The 19,806-nt window shown below is 42.4% G+C and overlaps 1 protein-coding gene across 5 annotated transcripts; it reads right to left on the bottom strand.

The window, feature by feature from the left end:
- Nucleotides 1–2,097: 2,097 nt before the first annotated feature.
- Nucleotides 2,098–19,132, bottom strand: E2F8 (E2F transcription factor 8). Of its 5 annotated transcripts, none has more exons than XM_012456506.3 (13): nucleotides 19,064–19,132; nucleotides 17,666–17,789; nucleotides 15,559–15,837; nucleotides 15,048–15,204; nucleotides 12,750–13,064; nucleotides 12,366–12,527; nucleotides 10,589–10,726; nucleotides 8,970–9,173; nucleotides 8,588–8,675; nucleotides 7,790–8,315; nucleotides 3,745–3,877; nucleotides 3,234–3,628; nucleotides 2,098–2,852 (listed from the first exon to the last, which is right to left on the bottom strand). In XM_012456506.3, the coding sequence occupies exons 2-13, from the start codon at nucleotides 17,678–17,680 to the stop codon at nucleotides 2,670–2,672; spliced, it is 2,595 nt and encodes an 864-aa protein (XP_012311929.2). In that variant the 5' UTR covers nucleotides 17,681–17,789; nucleotides 19,064–19,132; the 3' UTR covers nucleotides 2,098–2,669. The 5 variants fall into 5 exon arrangements, with proteins under 5 accessions (XP_012311929.2, XP_012311927.2, XP_012311930.2 ...); XM_012456504.2 differs by lacking the exon at nucleotides 19,064–19,132 and adding an exon at nucleotides 18,111–18,513; XM_012456507.2 differs by lacking the exon at nucleotides 19,064–19,132 and adding an exon at nucleotides 18,404–18,513 and having other exon boundaries at nucleotides 17,666–18,303.
- Nucleotides 19,133–19,806: the final 674 nt, after the last annotated feature.

Genomic DNA, 19,806 nt, shown 5'->3' with positions numbered 1-19,806 from the left:
CTCCCATTAAAGCTGTTGGAATTACCACATCCTAGGGATGTTTCCTTCTATGAATGCCTGTGAACAATAGGACAAACCAGAAGACTTTTGTCAACAATGGGGAATTATGTGGCTGCAATAGTTACCTATTGCTGTATAATAGTATTACCACAAACTTACATCTTAAAACACACATTTATTGTCTTACAGTTTCTGTGTGTCAGGAATCCATGAATGGCTTAGTTTGGGTCCCCTGTAGGGTCTTATGAGGCTGCAATCAAAGTGGCAATGGGGGCTGTGGTCTCATCTGAGGCTTGACTGGGGAAAGAGCCACTCTGAGCTCACTCAGGTTGTTTATAGAATTTGTGGCCATATGCAGGACTGATTTCAGTTTCTTGCTGGTTGTTGGCTGCAGGCTGCCTTTTGCTCTGAGGCTGCCCACAGGTCCTTGCCACTTTGGGCCTCCTGACATGGCTGCTTTGATTCCTTAAAGTCATCAAGGGAGAGAAATGACAGCAAGATGGGAACCACAGTCTTATGACATGTGATCACATAACAACACACCCCATTACCTTTACTGTATCCTATGGGTTAGAAGCAAGTTATGGGTCCCAACCACACTCAAGAGAAGGGGAGAACATGAGGGTGTAGACACCAGGAAGCAGGGATCAAGGGACAACCTCACCAATCTGTCAGAGGGGCAGTACTGGGTGGAACAGTGTCCAGAGCTGCCTGGAAATCTAACACTTCCTTTCTTCCTATGCATCTAATTTCCCCGGGAAGGTAGTTCTTTATGTGGAGAGTTGATGAGGGGAACGAAACAAAACCTTGGCTTCCAATCTCTCTAGCTCAGCCACAGAAGAGGAGGAGGCAGATGTAAGAACCTCCTCAGAGCCACAGCAGCTGTCTTGGTTGGTGTTTCTCTCATAGTTCTGTGTAAGCAATAAAATCTAGTAGCCTCTACAGAACTATATATTTTGTCTATAGCTACCATTTGGCAACTTACCTTTTCCTTATTGCATAGAAATGCTTTATTGATTCATGTGTACATACTATCTTTCTCAACTCTATTATTAAAAGGCAGGGGCCATTTCTTAAATCGGAGACCATTCACACGTTCTCCAAGAAGCATAAAAACAAAGGCAAAGGTACTTTGGAGGAAATATTTCATATTGGTTCTCTAGTGGTAGAGGAAGAGGGGTTTCTAGGTCAAGGAGAAAATCTGCCCTTTCCTAGTTGCACTTGGTTGTGCAAACAAAACGTGTATTTGAAAGGGATGACTTTATGAAGGCTCAGATTACCCTGACTCAATGTACTTGATTCCTACTAGAGCTGCCAGGCATGTCTCTAGAAGTAAATGGGCAATGGATAATGAGGTCCAATACACATGAGTACTTGCATACCATCAGTGTGACCATGGACTTGGGGCTTTAATCCCTGCAAGCCTCAGTCGCAGCTCACAGGTATGATGATACATTTAAAATGTGTAACTGTGTCTACATAGAGTAAACATGTAGGAAATAGATATTATGATGCTCCTTTAAGACTCTGACCAGGGAAGGCACTTGTCAATTCTCAAAGTGCAATTCATCCCATAACAAGGGGATCAAAAAGATGCAAACTGAACACATTGGAACTCATCCCTTCTCCTGGAGTTCCTGGGGGTTTGGTGCAGTAGTTCTCTGGGAATGGAGGACATTAGAATCCTTACTGCTGTTTTCCCATCCCTGGAGCTGAGCCATCCAAGAAGTATGTTAAGATGGCTGGTACAGACCCACTTCTGGGTAAAGTAAGAAGCTTGGGACAGACGCTGGTCACGCCAGGGATCCTAGGAGCCTGCCTTTCATTTCTAATCTCCTGGAGTGTGATAGGAAGCACATGGGACCTAGCTAGGTGTCCTTGGCCGAGCAACAGCCTCTCCAAAGCCAATTTTACTTCTGCAAAAGTAGAGCAATCTCAAGGGTCAAAATAGGGGACAGAATGTAGAAACATTCTATAAACTCGGCATATCTAAGGGAACCCAGGGTGGATATTCTTTACCAAGAATTTACCTCTGTGATTAGGTCAATTTTAATTTTCTCCCAACAGTGCCCTAACAGGCCAAATGAAAATGTTAACTACATTTTAGAAAAGTTTTAATTTGAACAACTTATGATTAAAAATACATTTTATAAATAATTTTCCATAGACTTGATTGAGGATTGTTGCAAACTTTACAAAAAGATACACTGCAACAGCAGATTAAAGAAATTACAAAAAATATAGCTATACCCTTATTTAAAAATACAATATTATACATCACAGCATTTTCTTTGTGCAAAATGTTTAAGGGAATGCTGTGTTAGGCATGTCAAACATATTTACTCAGAGGGAAGTAAACTTTAATACAGTTATTTTGTGTAATAGTATAGGCATAGCTAAGATAATGGATTTTTTTCCTCCTAGAAGTTAATATACCTTAGAATTCAACATTTTACTTTTATTTTGTAGGACTGAAAGCTAAACTGAGCTTTATACAAATATACGTGTGTGTGTATATATATGTACAAAAACAAGTATCTGTTTTCACATTGAGCAAATCCCCAACGTATTTACAGTATTTTCAGTGAATGTGCTTTCCAAATCAATCTGTGTACATTTTCTCTATTAAACAACTCTTTAGAAAATTAAACTAAGCCAACATCTGTTGATTAATGGACATCCTCTGTTGAGACTTCCAGTTTTCGCTGTGGGACAAAGAGAGTTCCTAAGGAGGTCTTATTAGCAACATTAAAATCCATGCAGGATGAGCTGGTTGGCTTGGTAGGTCCACCTGGGGTACGGAAGAAACTTTCGGCCACTAATTGTGACCCTTTGGGTGTCACAGGAATAGGCTGATTGGAAAGAGAAGAATTGGACAAAAAAAGTCAACCACACACAGATACATGGTCCTACCAGACTTGGAAGGCTGGGCTGGATGGATGTATTGCACATTGGGAAACTAGTGTATCTTGAAATTGGCGAGGGAAGCTTTGATGCGTTTTACATTCTCAATTATTTTTGTTAGGGGAGAGACAAAAATCTCATGATAACCCAAGAATATGAGTGGCTTGGACACTCTTCCTGGGTTCTGGAAGAAAGGTAGGCCTTCAATCTCCTCACTCTCCCATCCTTTCCCTCTCTAAAGAGGGAAAGCATAAGCGAGTCTCTTATGACACAGATACTTGGGACTTAATAACTCCAGGAAAAAATAAATTAAGTAGAAAGCCTCTCACCTGTTGTGCCCCTGTCACAGCAATGGATTGCCCATTTGGCTGGCTCCGGCCTGGGACTGGTGAGTCATAGTTGGTGGCCCTTCGTTGCTGAGTGCCTGCATTTTCTGGTACGACATTAACAGCCTCTATTCTTGGAGACACAGGAACAAGTCCAGGCCCAGGGCTGGCAGACATCTGCACACTGGGTGAGATGAGTCCCAAGTGCTGCAGGGTGAAGTTTACAATGGCTGAGCTTGGGTTCTGGATGGGAATGGGGTGGCTTGAAGCGAGAGCCGGGCTGTTCCCGACAGGTACGGCTGCCACGGAAGTTGGTGAGACCATTAGCTTCAAAGGTGTTACATGAAAAGAGGGAAAATTAACAGCAGTGAGTTCAGATGATGTCACTGGAATAACACCTGGAAAGAAAAGGGGGAAAATATCTTAAAAGCACAGGCATTTATCCAAGAAGTTGACAAGGCTTAAGTGAACTTGAGACTGGCCCACGTCTGGTTAGTGTTTTATGTGTACTCACCTGCAATCGGGGAGCTATAAATCCTGTGGTTTGGGGAAAGAGCACCTGAGTTTTCTTTACTAGACAAAATGGACTCTGCCCCCACGGATGAGCACTGGGTGAGAGGGATTAGGTATCCTGATGGGAACAAGGTCTACAAAACAAGGAGGAAGGGTTTATTTTACACACAAATACAGGAAGAAAAATGGCCACGTGCCTCTTTCAGGACTAATACCCCTTGATGGTTGCCACGTTGGACCAAAGCCTCCAGAGGTATGGGCTGCAGGCAGGTTGGCCACCTGGTTCCTAGAGGACAATACCCTCCCCACCCTTTCCAATGCTTGCCTTGAATAATACAGAACATCTGTTTCTTAAATGCCACCTGTGATCTTAGGACACGTCTGGATGCTGGCACTGACCTTGCTTAGGGGTAAGGATTCACCCAGCACACCACCCTCACACTGATAACCTAACTCCTGCTATTGGACTCCTTGGTATGATGTAGTACTAATTGATTGTTCTCGAATTATACAGAATGGTATTTCCCAAAGGGCATTCTGAGGGACTCTAGGTCCATGGGATGTAAACAGGCATTACCTGATTTTTGTCAAATATAATTGGGAAATGCTGAATTAAACAAAGTCAAATGGTGTCTTTATCAGAGGACTTCCAAGAGACTTTAATGATGGTCTGCATTAAAAATCTCCAAGTGGGGCATGCAGCAGGTAGCATTTCCCAAACTATATGGCAACCATATTTTCAGTAGGCGATTAAGGAGAACTAGTATTTAAAGGAAACACTTTAAACGATGCTGATTTAGCGAAAGGGGGATAAACTATGGGTCATGGGCCAATTCCCACTCCCTACCTGTTTTGATAAATAAAGTTTTACTGGAACACAACCATACTCATTCATTTATGTATGTCTATAGCTGCGTTCCTGCTATAATGGCAGAGTTGAATAGGTGCAACAGAGCCCCTATGGCCCTAAAACTCAAAAAATGTCTACTATCTGGCTCTTTAAAGAAAGCTTGCTGACCCCTGATTTAAAACAGAAATTATGAAAGTACAGATTTCTATCAAGTACTGCTTGCTCTAATGATAACCAGCAGTCTTAAAATATGCAAAGTACACCAGAGTTAAAAATTACGAATAAGAGAACTGATTAATTCATTATTAGAGATGCACACGTCATTGAGCAAAAGTTTTAGGCAATAAGGTTATACTGCAAATAGAAAAGGCCCAAGGGTAGGGCTGCAGGCACCTCCCAGATGCCAGTTAGATCACTGTGCTTTACCAAACAAAATATTTACATGGATGGCTGAATTGCATGAAATGTCTGCTTTAGCCTTACCATGAGTGGGACTGGTAAAAGCTAAAAACTGCTCTTATTAACTAGGGCCCTCCTTTTATCTTCCTTTAGACCTTTCTTCTCTACATTGTCAAAATAACAGTTTAATTTAGTTGTTAATATGTCTTTTCCTTGGGAACTAGGGAATTCAGAATCTACAAAGCTGAAAGTATATCATAAGCTTTTAATTTTGTTTCTTAGGTGCTGGGGACCACTCAAAATCTCTACTAGTAGGTGCCTTGAAAACTACATGAAGAGAGATTTTTTAAGGGGTAAATTTAGGTGCTTCATGAAGAGCTGCTCTCTGTTAGTTTTAGTTACATTCTGTCAGGGTACAAATTATTCTGATTGCTGGTTTAACTCTTTCAAGTCTTTAGTAAAACCCATAGTAATATAATAATAATTTTTTGCATTTCCAACAAACTACATTTATTATAAAATATTTTACCCATAATGCCAATTGCTTTTTTTTTTTCTAAAAAATTAGAACTATTAAATTGCAGAATGAGTGAATCTGACATATTTGGACTTGAATGTCATCTCTTCTAGCCTACAGTAGCCCTCCCACCCCCTCCTCCTATCATGCCATCTTCGTTCCTATCATTCACTACCTGATATGTTTGTGTTTATTTGCATACTTGTCTTCCTTCCACCCCTAGAAGTGTAAATTCTCAGTAAAAGTTTGTTGAATGGATTAACACATGCATCTCTCATTGTCTGTTTTGCTCAGGTCAGACTAAAAAGAAATGGCTAAAGTAGGCTGGGCATGATGGCATATGCCTGTGATCTCAGCACTTTGGGAGGCCAAGGCGGGCAGATTGTTGAGTTCAGGAATTTGAGACCAGCCTGGGCAACATGGCGAAACCCCATCTCCACAAAAAAATAAAAAATTAGCCGGGCATGGCAGCACACCTATAGTCTAAGCTGCTTGGCAGACTAAGGTGGGAGGATCACTTAAGCTTTGGAGGTCGAGGCTGAAGTGAATTAAAATCATGCCACTGTACTCCATTCTGGGTGACAGAGTAAGACCCTGTCTCAAAAGAAGAAAGAAATGGTTGAAGTTGCAGATTTGTAAAAAAGCTGGAGTACATGGAAAATGTATTCACTGAAAACTCTAATCCTGAATAACTATGTAGGCAACAGGAGATTATTACTAAATCATACCCATTGGCCAAAAGAGATTATGGACCTCCAGAAAATTGAATCAAACAAAGCCTTTTGATTTCCCCCTTAGCATATACATTAAATACAAAATGATACTATGTAACATAATAGATGTTTTGAATGGTTACCATGAGGCCATCCTCAGGGAAGATTTGACAAACTCTAAGGCTTCCCCTTTAATAACAACAATAACAGATAATAATACCTTTCAGCTGATACCACGTCTTAAAAGGATCAAACCCCTTTGTATATATCATCATGGAATAAATTCACTTAACCCCACAAAAACTGTAATATGGCCACAGGCAAGTATCCAAAGCAATTGTCATCAAAGGCAGATGCTGGGTTAGATCTGACCCAGAGCACAGTGCTTTATACACAGTAGGTAGGTGATGAGGAAAAACTGATGCAATAATTCTTTACTGATGAGGAAAAACAAGACAGAGAGAAGTAAAACAGAATGCATTAACCAGCAGAGGCAAAATGAGAGATTAACTTTTTTTTTTGAGATGGAGTCTTACTCTGTCACCCAGGCTGGAATGCAGTGGTGTGATCTCAGCTCACTGCAACCTCCTCCTCCTGGGTTCAAGCGATTCTACTGGCTTAGCCTCCCGAGTAGCTGGGATTACAGGTGCATGCCACCGTACCCGGCTAATTTTTGTATTTTTAGTAGAGATGGGGTTTTACCATGTTGGTCAGGCTGGTCTTGAACTCCCGACCTCGTGATTCGCCCACCTCAGCCTCCTCAAGTGCTGGGATTACAGGCGTGAGCCACTGCACCTGGCTGAGAGATTAACTTTTACTTGCACATTAAGTGGTATTTATTGGATGATACAGTAATGTCTTTCATATATAATTGTCCTAAGGGATAAAAATGAGATACTGTATGTAAAAGTTCCTAATACCTAGTATGTCTGCTATATGTGGGTAGGCATCCAATAAATGTTAATTCCCTCCTGAACTAACCTCCACCTAGACAAATTTATCTAGCATGTCAAAATCTCTAGAAACCAATACATGAATTATATCTAAAATTTGCCGATCAGTTTGATTTTTCTGTGTACACAAAATATAAATTTTGATTTAAATTTTAGGTAGAAAGTAAAAACAGGGAGCAATTTATCTTCTAGGCAGCAGATGTCAGTTACATGACATCAAGCAAACATTAGGTAATGACTCAGAAAGCAGGAGTTACAGGAACCCTATGCATCCATCCATTCATCTGGGGTTACGTCTGCTTGTAAATTATTTAAGACTTTCAATGACAGGTGTTTGCATTCCAGTGTGTGATGGAGAAATGCACTTAAGGACAACCACCCATGGTACTTTAAAAAGAGAGCAAATAATCCCTTCCTCCAAAGGTTAAAAATGTCCCTGCCGTCATCCCAGCCAGGGGATTAGCTGTTAAGGGCCTCATTTGGATTGTGGGATGCTAAGGAACAGTTCCTTGTCTTCTGAGAGAATGTTCTTTGCTAAATTTCACAAGCCACCAATCTTCCTGTAATAGACTTGGGAATTCCTAATGCTTTGTGCAGTTCAAGGCTGTACTTACTGCGGAGATATTTTCAAGTCCTCTTAGGTCCTCTTTAAATTTCTTTTTGGAACCACTGTCCTCGAGCATGCTTGCCCTCTTTGAGCCTCTTTCTCCAGCCAGCTCCCTGTTTCGGCTCTTGGCCCCTTGCCTCTCTGGTGCTGGCAGCAAGCTTCCAGGCCTGGTAGAGGCACTGGCCTTTGAGGTATCATTGGCTGCCTTCTCAGTGGTGGTATCTGTGGAGTCTTTTGATCCAGTAGCCTTAGAACAGTGGGTGGAGTGGACTGGTGGGCTCAGGCCTTGGGGTGGCGTCACACTTTGGTGGGCTTGAGCGGGCTGCAGGTAGATAGCATAGGATGGGCCTGAAGGGGCCTGAGGTAGGATCAGGGGCACTGCCGATGACAATGGGCTGGGGATCAGGGGAACCACTCCTAGGGGCTGCATGAGGGATGGTGCTGTCAGCTCCATCTCAGCATTCACCGGGGTGTCCAGAGGGGTCACTGGTTTGTATAACCCAGATCTTGCCAGCTGTACTTTCACTTTCTGTCTGGATTTACAAAAAGACAAGATTTAATACATGACAGGATAGAGATACATTAGATACATTTTCTCTGAACTGTTCTATCACTTTAAGCCTCAGATTGAAGCCACGCTTTTATGGAACATGTAGATAGTTTCTGTAATGAGTGAGTATGAGATACAGACAAGATTAGCTTTCCAGTTTTCAAGGCTAGTGCTCCTTCTCGTATAAAATAAGTAATCCTAATAATGTAATGTAAAAGTAATTCATCCTGTTATTAAAGAGCATTGCCAACCTACCTTGATTGCTCTTCTAACTGCATTTTACAAATAGTGGCGAGCTGAGCCATTTTACTTGGGAAGGGTGCAGAATTCTGAAAACTCTCAGCTGGTAAAACAGAAAGGAGGAGAGCATTGGTCAAAGCTAAAGGATAAATGTTTGCACAGATGAAACCTCACCGAAGTCAAAGGAACAGAAAGTGTGCACCCCTCCCCAAAGTTGCATAGGAATTAAACAATGAACCCTACAAATGACTTTTTATCCTTTAATTTATACATTAGTTAGGCTTCAAGAGGGCTTGTGTATATAGATATTAAAGTAATTCTCTGACAACGATTTTAAGGATCAAGTAAGCAAAAAACAAATGAGATAAAAGGTTCCCTGACATTTCTGAAAACATACCTTTGCTGGTCTTGATAGGGCTACTGGGAGCAGAATTTATCTTTCTCCGATCACTTTCTATGCTCTTTACCAATTTGATAAGAGATGGGTGTCGAGTAAAGTTTGGTTTCCCACGTGTGGAAAACAGGTTTTTGGCACAGTTCTCTTTTGAAGACCGACTCACCTCCAAATCAGAGGGAATGAAAGGAATCACAGGGCTGGAGCCTGAAACAGAAAACGTCTGTGTATTAAAACCTGGTGGCTCAGTTTCCTTTTGGGATATGAAATAAAACAATTTTAGGAATAAAAGTGGCAACAGTTACAGAGCACTGACCATGTGCCTGACATTGTTCTAAGGGCTTTACAGAGAAAGCCTTGTTTATCTTAATAAATGAATTCTGAGACACAATATTTCCTACATTAGCATTTTAGAAACTGCACTATATCTTATAAGCAGTGGTGTGCTAGAGTGTAGTTATTAGTGATTTTTCTTTCTTAGTGATATAGAAAGAACTGTGCATCTTACAGTTAGTGGAGTCTTAGATCTGATGAAATATGGGCGACCTCACAGCTCCATGAGGTAACTCTTTCCTCAAGAAATATGGCCCCATGTCAGTGATGAGCACTCTGACCCACAGACGTTAACCACTGGGTCAAGATCTCTCAAGTGGGAGCATGTGGGCCTGGGATATGATTCTGGTCAGTATGGCCCCAGAACTTTCACTCCAAATTCCTGCACCAAAGGACCTCTCTCTGAGATTATGCCAAAATCACAGTAATTCCACTGAGGTGCCATAGTTCTTTCCATTTCACCAATGAGAAAACTAAGCCTCAAAGACGTAACTTGCCTCAGGCCACAAAGCCAGAGTGGCAGAGCTGGGATCAGAACCTAAGTTTCCCTTTGTCTCCATGGCCCATGTTCTTGTCATTTTCAATGATTCTGGGTGGGGATCTCTGGTAGAATGCAAAATGTCAGCATCACAGAGTTAAGACTAGACATATCTACTTTGATACCAGAGTAAACTCATTTCATATTCTCAATGGGCAAAGTTCCTGTTATAGTCACCATGCCGCACAGCAGCAATAGTGCCTTATGCTTTGTGGTGCTTTCAACTTGCCGAGTCCTTTCACATACAGATTCTACTTCTCTAACACAGGGTGAGAGGTGGTTATAGATGTTGGTTTGCTGATGGAGCCGGTAGCCAAACTTTCTATATTGCCATTCATCTTGAATCGTCTTTTCAATCATGTATATATCTTTTCCATGTGGGGCTACGAGTAGGAAGGGGAAGGGAAAATATCTCCCAATGTACATTAATTCAAAATAATAAAGCAGGATAAAGAAAATGTGGTACATACACACCATGGAATACTATGCAGCCACAAAAAGGAATGAGATCATGTCCTCTGCAGGGACATGGTTGGAGCTGGAAGCCATTATCCTCAGCAAACTAACACAGGAACAGAAAACCAAAACACCACATGCTCTCACTCATAAGTGGGAGTTGAACAATGAGAACACATGGACACAGGGAGGGGAACAACACACACTGGAAATTAAAAATTAAATATACACACGCACACACACACATACACACACACAAATAATAAAGCAAAGGATGAAATAAAAAAATACACACCACTGGTATTTGGGCTTATTTCTGGGCCTGTCCATTTAAAAGCTGGTTTTCGGCCTCTTTCCTCTGTAACATGAACTTTCTTGATAAGATCCAGGCTACTCAGAACATTAGCTATATCATACAACCTCCTAATTTTTGCTGGAAAAAAAAGTATATATGCCACTTAATGGAATAATGAAAGATCAAAGAATTTTCCTACAGAAGGACCTCATGTATATTCTAAGAGCTGTCTTAACCATCAATGTCAGACAGAGAAACATCTGCTTCCTTTTAAGTTCTTCTAGTGATACAGCTTTAATTAAGATAAAAAAGTTTTAAATATTTAAGACTCAGTGCTAGTACTCAATTTCGAAATGACAATAGCATATGTTGACAAAGGAAAAATGACTTGATGAGCTCACCCTATCTAAAACTATGTTACAGATTTTTTTCAAAAATAAAAAGTCACCATTCCTGGGTACCTTCTAATGAGGATTCAGAAGAATTTTATGAACAGAGAAAAGTATCAGTGATAAATGTCTTGCTTTTCTGCTTGCAATAGCTTATAACAAAATTTATTTAATATCACAGCATGGAAAATTCTGTACCCCATCAACATGTGAAATTTTTTAATACTGTCTTTATGTAATATGCAAAACATAGATCTATGAATTTGACAAATCTCACATATCTTAAAGAGTTTTGTTACAAAAAGTCTGTTTTTACTGCCATCTTGATAGTAGAAATTACGAATCGAGTCCCCTTCTTCCTAGTTGTACCAGAAGGTTCTGAATTCCCTGGAGATTCAGTAACTTACACATCTGCAGTTCCTGGAATAGTTTTCAAGGCCATGACTAACCAGTGAAACAGAGCTGAAAACTGTCTGGTGACTCAAAAAGGGAGGTAACCCCTCAGTAGTATTAGGACGTGTTTTCTGAAATTGCAGATCTCCCAAGCCAAGTGCCCCTCCCCATCCGCTGAGCACTTCTTTCCACACCCTTCCTGCAAAATCTGGTGTAATGGTGAGGGCGTTTCTTTGTTAGGAACCCAATCCACAGTTCCTTCTCAATTCTGAGCAGGTAACCTAGCTAGAACCATTCTTTCAAAATTTTCTGGGGAAAATTTTATGAGTTATCTATTTATTTATTTTTTGAGATGGAGTCTCGCTCTGTCACCCAGGCTGGAGTGCAGTGGCAAGATCTCGGCTCACTGCAACCTCTGCCTCCCGGGTTCAAGCGATTCTCCTGCCTCAGCCTCCTAAGTAGCTGGGACTACAGGCAAATGCCATCATGCCTGGCTAATTTTTTTGTATTTTTAGTAGAGACCGGGTTTCACCATGTTAGCCAGGATGGTCTCAATCTCCTGACCTTGTGATCTGCTCACCTCGGCCTCTCAAAGTGCTGGGATTACAGGAGTGAGCCACCCTGCCCAGCGAAGTTATTTATATACCCTCTATATCAGCATCAGTGGAAGGAGACCTGGGGTCCAGACCCCCTTGACAATTTACTGCTCATTTAGAGCTTACACAGAACAGATTCTCCTAGTGTTTACTTTTAATGAGAACAATGTTACAATATTAAATGAAGCAATGTGTCAAATAAGAGGAGTGACACTATGTATTATAACAAATCAGCTAAATCAGTATTATCGTGGCTTCTGGGGAGAAGTGAAGATATAAAAACATAATTAGAGAAGATCTGTTTATGCACCTATGTTTCCTGATTTGGAAATGAGTTTACGACTGAGAGTTTATTGTTTAAGAATAGGTTCAAAAATCCATGGCAGTCATGACACTTACTTTTAAACTTGCTTTTATCCAAATCTTCCACATGGTCCTCCCCAATTAAAATCTTGGCAGCAACTTCTAGGCTTACTATCTGAGGCGTTGACACCAAAAACAGCATCACAAATTTCTGGCTCATTACCCTTAAAGACTTGTCTTTGCGGCTGTTTACAGAAGCTTTAGAGAAGGATGAGGATTAGAGAATTAAAATTCATAAAGGGACAAGTGACTTCTAAAGTAACAAGGCTAAAAATACCACCACCTGATCATACAGCTGACAACTGCGGCATTTGAACATTAAAGGCAGCAGTAGCTTTAGAGCCATGTTCTCCACAGGGCATTTTCTTCAGACAGAGGAGAAATATCACGCAGCCGGGGTTTTTCACTACCGTGTCTCACCTGCCCGAAATTCCACTCCAGGGAGTTCCACAAAACACAGGTCTGGGTGTCCATTTGGGCCAGTGTTTGATTTGATGATATGATCCTCTATACTGTAACTCTTAATAAAATCAAACTCCTGCTCATATTCCTTCTTTTTGATCATCATAATCTGCTCAGCATACTTATTCTCCTCCCCGACGCTCTTCAAGGTGCCGAGCGTTTTGTTGAGATTGTGTCGCCCGTGCCAAGTGTATCTGTTTTTGGCGAGTCGGCTCACCATATGTAAACTCTCTAGGACATTCACGATATCGTAAATGCGTCGACGTTCAACATCTACAAAGAACGTGCAATTGTGTGTTACAGATTTTTGTGACATGTTTAGAATTGAATAGCTTTTTCTTCCATGGTTTATTAGTCAGTACGTCCTGGATAATATAAATTTCCTAACTGTAAGTGCACATACTCAACAGATACTGTGAAAGTGAGAAAGACATGTCCTTGCTTTCAAAGGGTACAAATAATATGAATTAGAAAGGCAACATTTAATGAGGGCCTAAGATGCGCTACACAGCTTTAGGAAGTTTTCACCCTAAACTTGTGAAGTAGGTATTATGATCTGCACTTTAAGGATGAGGAAATAGAGGCTCAGACCAGCTAAACAGCTCACCCTGAAAGACCTAGCAAGTAGCAAACCAAATCTTTAAAACTCTACATCTCACACTTTCCAACTCATGTCTTGTATTACCCTTCCAATACACACAAACACATACACACATCTATAATGATCATATGATAGAAACAAAATGCTGAGATTTCAGAAACGTACAAAAACCATGATGTAGTTTTTAAAAACTCACATAAAAATAAAATACCCCTTTTTGGGTCTCATTTTGCTTACTTTCTATCATTGCTTACTAGCCATCATTAATAAAGTGATATTAGTAATTCTGTGACTCCCATATATCTATTTAAATTGGGTTTTCAATATTCTGCAATGTTAGAATTCTCTTCATTCAAGAAACTTAACTTCAATTTAAATATTTGATGAGATCGGCTTTTCTGGAGAAGTGCTCTATAAAACACTATTTAATAAGGGTGCATCCTGCTGGCCTCTTGCTGTTCCTGGAACCTGCCAGATATGCACTTGCTTTGTACTGGCTGTTCCTTCTGCCTGGAACCCTTCTCTCTGATGTCCTCACAGCTCCCTGCCTTGTGTCTTTCAAGTCCTTGCTCAGATGTCACCTTTTCAACGAAGTCTCATCTGACCACTTATGGCAAAGCACCTCTCCAGCACTCCTGATCCCTTGATGCTGATTTAAAATTTATTTTTTCCACTGTATGTATTACTTTCCAGCATACATTATCTTCACTTACTTCCTATATCCTTTACTCAGTATCTATTGCCCCACTAGAATATAGGCTCTAAGAGAGAAGAGATTTTGCCCTTTTTGTTTATGGATGTATCCCAGGCTCCTACAACATTGCCTGGCACATAGTAGTAGGTGATTAATAGATATTTGCTGAATTAAAAGGTACATCCTACCCAGCTACCATTAAGCATATATGAAGACTAGATGAATCTAAATGGCATATTCTTAAAATGTGAAATGAAGTTGATATTTACAAACGTGTCAGAAGGGAAACTTTTCTTCAAGGGATGATCGCTTTCTATTAAAATGTATTATCTTGCACAGCACATCTCTTCACAGATTTAGATTAAGATACCCACATGACTCCAAAGGTACCCCAAATTTGCCACAGGCCCCTTTTTAGCTCCAAATAGATTCAGGTTTTTGATCAGAGAAGTAAAAAGGGGCAGGAGGAATAACTTGGGCTCAACACAAAACATTCAGAAAACTAGTCCTCAGAATAGCGCTGAAGGTCCAGGAGCCCACGGGTCCTGTTCCCACTAACAGAAGCTGATCCTCAGCATCAACTAGGAAGGTAACCATTCATCCTGATTCTTCAACAACAGCAAGGGAAAGCAATGAGGCAAAAGTTCACAGTTGTAACTTTGTGAAACAAGTCTAAGATAATGTTGCCTTTCTTTAAGGCTTCAGAGATAACTGCAGTCAGAAGCAACCTCCATTGTAACTTTTCTGCCTCTAAGATTGGCTGAAAATTGCAACTATTTGTCTTCATTCTTAAATTGGAAGAGGGCTTTAGAGATTGAAAATTTCCCTGTGGTCTTATTTGTGTCTTTTACAAACACTGGCTCCATGAGCACACTGGCTAGGTGAGCGTGGGTCTGAAGGAGTTAAGTCCATAAAGCCACTTTAATTATTAACTCTTTCAGTGAGTTCTTTGCATACTTACTAAGTTCCTCTGCCACTTCATCAAGGCAGATGTCGTTATTCACAGCAGGGTTGGGATAATTAGGATATCGTGCTAAGAACTTATGGCACAATAATCCTAAACTTTTCTCTTTTCGACTTGGTTGGGATTTCTCGTACTCATCTCCAGATAAGTGTTCCTACAAAGGAAAAGGTAAACAATGTGTTATTCTAAAATAAAGTTTGACAGATTTATTAGGGGCATCTGTGCTCGATGACTAAAGCTTCAACAGCTGCAAAGTCTGGGTGGGAGAAAAGGTTGTGGGGAGACAGTACAAAATGCTTGGCAAACCTGAAAGGAAAGCCTGAAACGAAAATAATGCAAAGGTTCAGAATTCCCAGTGCTGTATTTCTTGGGGTCCAAACCTTTCTGGTGCTCTGAAGGAAGTTAGTAACAGCCTTTGGGTGGTGATGCTTTAAATTACTGGCACTTCTCCAACAGCTACACACCCCCAACAATTTCCCCAGTCTCCAACAGTCCTCTGAAAACCTACGTGTAAACAGTCTTTGGGTTCAGGTAATCCACTTCTGTTGTCAAACAACCCCCTTTTCTGATCTCTGTTGCGGATCTCAGGGCTCACAGCACTGATGAGCATTTTCAGGTTGGCTGTCGGTGTCCACGGCTCTCCCTGGGAGCCTTCCTTGGGCTTGGTGGGTGTGGTTAAAGGGCCAAAGTCAGGCTGGATCTCTGCCAACACGATATTTGCTGTGGTGGATTCTTTCAGAGGTGTTTTCATTAGTCCCCTTTTATGTGGCTCACAAAAGAGATTTTCCTGGTTTAAAAATGTAAATAATTAAATCCATAGTAAAACAGGATTTATCAAATAGCTTTGGACTCTAAAATTGTACACTGAATAGAATGCCAACGAAAAAAATGTCTAATGAAATTGTAGAGCTGATGGAATTAATAACTGTATTCAGATTGTCATGTAATATGTATTGTTCATTCTAATAATTAAATTTCCCATTTTTAATTTTGCAATAAGGCATAAATGTTTTCACCTTATGTTTTAACCACTGAAAAAACAACTTTAGTTAGGACTTACAATTTTAATTGTATTTGGAAATAGTTTTAGATTTAGAGAAGAGTAGCAAAGACAGTATAGCGTTCCCAAATGCCCTTCGCTCAGCTTCCCCTAATTGGACTAACAATATTAAGTGATCTCAAACTCCTAGAAGTGACTTTTTTAACTCATGGCACTGTAATAAGTAAAGACCTCCAGGGCAGAAACTCTTATCCTCCTAGCATAATGGCTGCATGCAGTGGGTGCTAAATAAAATACCACTGAAGAGTCAGAGAGTCAAGGAGACAAGGGTGAGGGATAGCATATGGTCACATTTACCAGGAAAATCCAGAGTGCCCAACAGCAGGATTTCTGACCAGAAAAGTCTGTTCTTTGAACATCTACCCCCTTACTTTACAGGTGGAGAAAATGGGATCCAGAGAAGTAAAATTATTAGGTTAGTGCAAAAGTAATTGTGGCTTTTGGTATTGAAAGTAATGGCAAAAACAGCAATTATGTTTGCCCCAACCTAACAGCTACCTAAGACCACAAAGCTAGATCCTGGCAGAAGCAGGATAGCCACTGAGACAAAGGGTAAATCAACAGCAGTTCATAAATAAGGTGAATGGGGACTATGTTCTTTCCAGTTTTAGACACCAGGGATTTCACACACTAACTCCTATCTTCATCTATTTTAAAGAAAATGCTTGGAACAGCAATAAGTAAAATAATAGGCAGACCAAATAACTTTAAGAAAATGGATTAATGGGACTATTTAACACATTGTGATATCTTGGGTTTATCAAGCGCTTTTCCATTTGTATGTTCATAGAAACCTGCATTCCTATCTTGCAGAAGAAAAGATGCAGGCTGAGAGAGGTCACATAGGACTGGAATCCAGATATTCTCACTCCAAGTATGGTGCTCTTACAAGGAAGTCAGTGTGGTGGACTCAACAGGAGCTCCTTGCCAGCATATACATCTGAGATGTGCTGATCTGAGAATAGGGTTCTTCTTTGCCTCAGATTATCAGAAGCAATAGTTAATTCTCTTATTTGACTAACATCTAAAACTATTAGGAAATGTACATATAAGTTCACTTTTTTTTAACCTATCAATAGTTGGACACTCCCCATAGATGAATCTTTTGTAATTTTACAAGATGTTTGCCCCATAAACAGAGAATTTTGCAGCCCCCATAGTTAAAGAAGCTGCCAATCTGGTAAAAAAAAAAAAAAAAAAAAAAAAAGATATTAAAAAGAAATTCAGTCTCCAGTCTTGTCAAATGCCCTTTCTGAATTCCAGTTGTTCAAGAATCCTCAGAAATGCTGTAATGAAACTAACAAGTTTTATTATTCTTAAAAATACCTTTTCTTGTTTATGTCTTTGAGACAGCCACTAAATCATTAAAAACTAGAAAGATTGTAAAGGGGCAAACCTACCCCTCTTCAAAAATTCAAGTTTCACTTTTTCCAGGTTTTCACAGAGGCTAACCAAGGATGTGGCATTAATAAGATATATTGGATAGGGAAAAATTATGAATCAGGATGATACTGCATTTAAAACTGCAATGATGAATACTGAAGTTATAAAGTACCTTTTCATTCTCCATTCTGTAAATTTCTCATACATTTAGAGTTTAAAAAGGAAAAATCTGGAGTTCCTCCCCAAATCACGATGTTTCAAGTAGTGCAATCAATTGTACTAAAAGTTTTAGTATCCTTAAAGAAAAAAGGAAATACAAAAAGTTAGAGAAAAACAAGAACTAAAAGATCTGTTGAAAATTCCTTCACGGACAACAGGCTGCGGAAACAAAAGACTAACGAAAAATGACAAAATAGATTTACATTTTATTCTTGACCAGAGATCACCCCACTGCGGGGAGAAAGCCAACAAATGCTAGTAAATTCCTGCAGCAAAATGGATCGGCTGTCCTAAGACGTCAAGCAACCCACAGAATTTCCAGTGACAGCCCTCTCCCATCTGTAGAAAAGGCGGGCCATTCTCCGGACCCCAGCAAACAGATTGTAGCAAGCACCCACCTGTTCGCAGATCAGGGCTCCGGACTGAGCGCACGAGCCCAGGTCTCGGCTGAGCGCACGCGACACCAAGTATCTGGGTACAAGTCTGCATCTAGATGCCCGGATTTCTCCCCTTAAACACACGTGCACAGGCTCAGCAGTAAAGTCGTGGGAGGTTGCTTGACAGGAAACTTCCAAATTCAGTCCCAAAGCTCTAAGCATACAGCTGGGCATTTAAAGAGACCTTTATACTTAAGATTTATTTTTTTTAATTTAATAAAGGGAGTTCCTTAAAGATACAAAGAGCTACGTACTCGCATTCGGGCGGCCAGTTCACACCACGATGTTAGACTCAACCATGGAAGGCTGCATTTGCCCAATAAGGCAAGCAGGTACAGTCCCCCGGCCGCCACTCTCTCCGTGCACTTCCCCTCCTTTCAGCCAAAGGCCCCTCCCCCAGGCCCTGTCCGCCCGCCGCGGGTCCGACAGTTCCCGGACAGCATCACCGTGGTTTCCAGGACAACGATTCCCGACCAATGAGAGGGTCGGCCGCGGGCCTGCGATTGGCCGATGGCGCCAGGGGCGGGGCCGGACCTTCCGCCTTCGATTTAAAAATTTGGCGCGGAAAGTCGGGCAGTGGCCGGCGCCTCCCCTCAGCTGCGCGGGGACTGAGCGCGGGCAAACCCGCGCCCGGAACCACGGCATTCCCGCCCCTCCCCCTCGCTCGCCCCCGCCCCTCTGCGCGGGAGCTCAGCTCCTCCCTTACGGCCCCCGGCGGAGCGGGAGGCGGGAAACGGCCACTGCCGCCGCCGCCGCCACCCGCCCGATCCCGCTCCTGGTGCCGTGCCGCGCTGCCCGGGCGCCGCGCCCCTCTGCGTCCCGCTGACCTGTCAGTCCACCTGACCCGGGCCGGCGGGGGCTGAGCCGGGACTCCTCAGCACCGCTGCCCCGCTCAGGCCCGGGAGCCCGCGTACCTGGCAGTCAGTCAGTCTTTCCGCCGCGCCGAGGTGGGTGCCGGAGACAGACGCCGGGACCGGGAACGGCGGGCCGGCTGGCGGACAGAGGGAGCGTGACCGTCCAGGAGCAGCCAAGCCCCCGATTTGAAATTAACCCGCTCCCGGCGCGAGCCGATCCCGCGGGCGGGGAGGGCCGCTCCCCTCCCCCAAGCCCGCTCGCCCCGGCCCCGGCCCCCGCGCGCCAATCCGAGCCTCCTGACCACAGCCGCCGGCGAATCGGGGCAGGCGCCGCCCTCCGCTCCCGCCTCTGCGGCTGAGTTGGGGGAAAAGTTCGGCAACTTTTTTCCTTTTTTTTTTTTTTTTTCATACGCCCGCTCCCCTTGCTCAAAGTTGGGGAATAAAAATTGGCTCGCCCGGGGCTCGCGGGCTGGGCCGCTGGCGCCCTCGGATTCCTCGCTTGGGGCTATCTCACCCCAGCCCAGCCCCAGACCGGCTCACCTGCCCTCGGACTCCAGCCCGACCTCCCGGCTTGCACCCCTGACATGCATGATTGTGCTGCCCACTGTCTGCCCCATGCCTTGCAGAAATTGGTGTGAGGAGGGAGAAGCTTGGCTCCTGGTGCCTAATCTCCACGGGCGCGGGGCCTTGGCCCAGCGGTGAGAACTCAGGTGTAGGAGGAAGAGGAGGAAGGCGGAAAACCCGCCAAGCCTGTCCCCGCCGTCTTTCCTCTCGGTCTCCCACCCACTCCTCCCTTTCTCTTC

This window comes from Aotus nancymaae, unplaced genomic scaffold (assembly GCF_030222135.1).
Source record: "Aotus nancymaae isolate 86718 unplaced genomic scaffold, 86718_ANA_hifiasm-v0.15.2.pri h1tg000059l, whole genome shotgun sequence".
In the NCBI taxonomy this organism is placed as follows: Eukaryota; Metazoa; Chordata; class Mammalia; order Primates; family Aotidae; genus Aotus; species Aotus nancymaae.
Note: the sequence above shows the minus strand (reverse complement) of the source record. Positions and strands in the feature narration are given on the sequence as shown.

What these genes read in the sequence shown, in the direction of transcription:
- E2F8 (XM_012456506.3), bottom strand. An exon ending in AACCCAAAGACTGTTTACAC is followed by an intron (nt 15,205 to 15,558) that starts GTAGGTTTTCAG and finishes TTTCCTTTGTAG; the next exon opens with GAACACTTATCTGGAGATGA. An exon ending in TTATAGCTCCCCGATTGCAG is followed by an intron (nt 3,629 to 3,744) that starts GTGAGTACACAT and finishes TTTTCTTTCCAG; the next exon opens with GTGTTATTCCAGTGACATCA.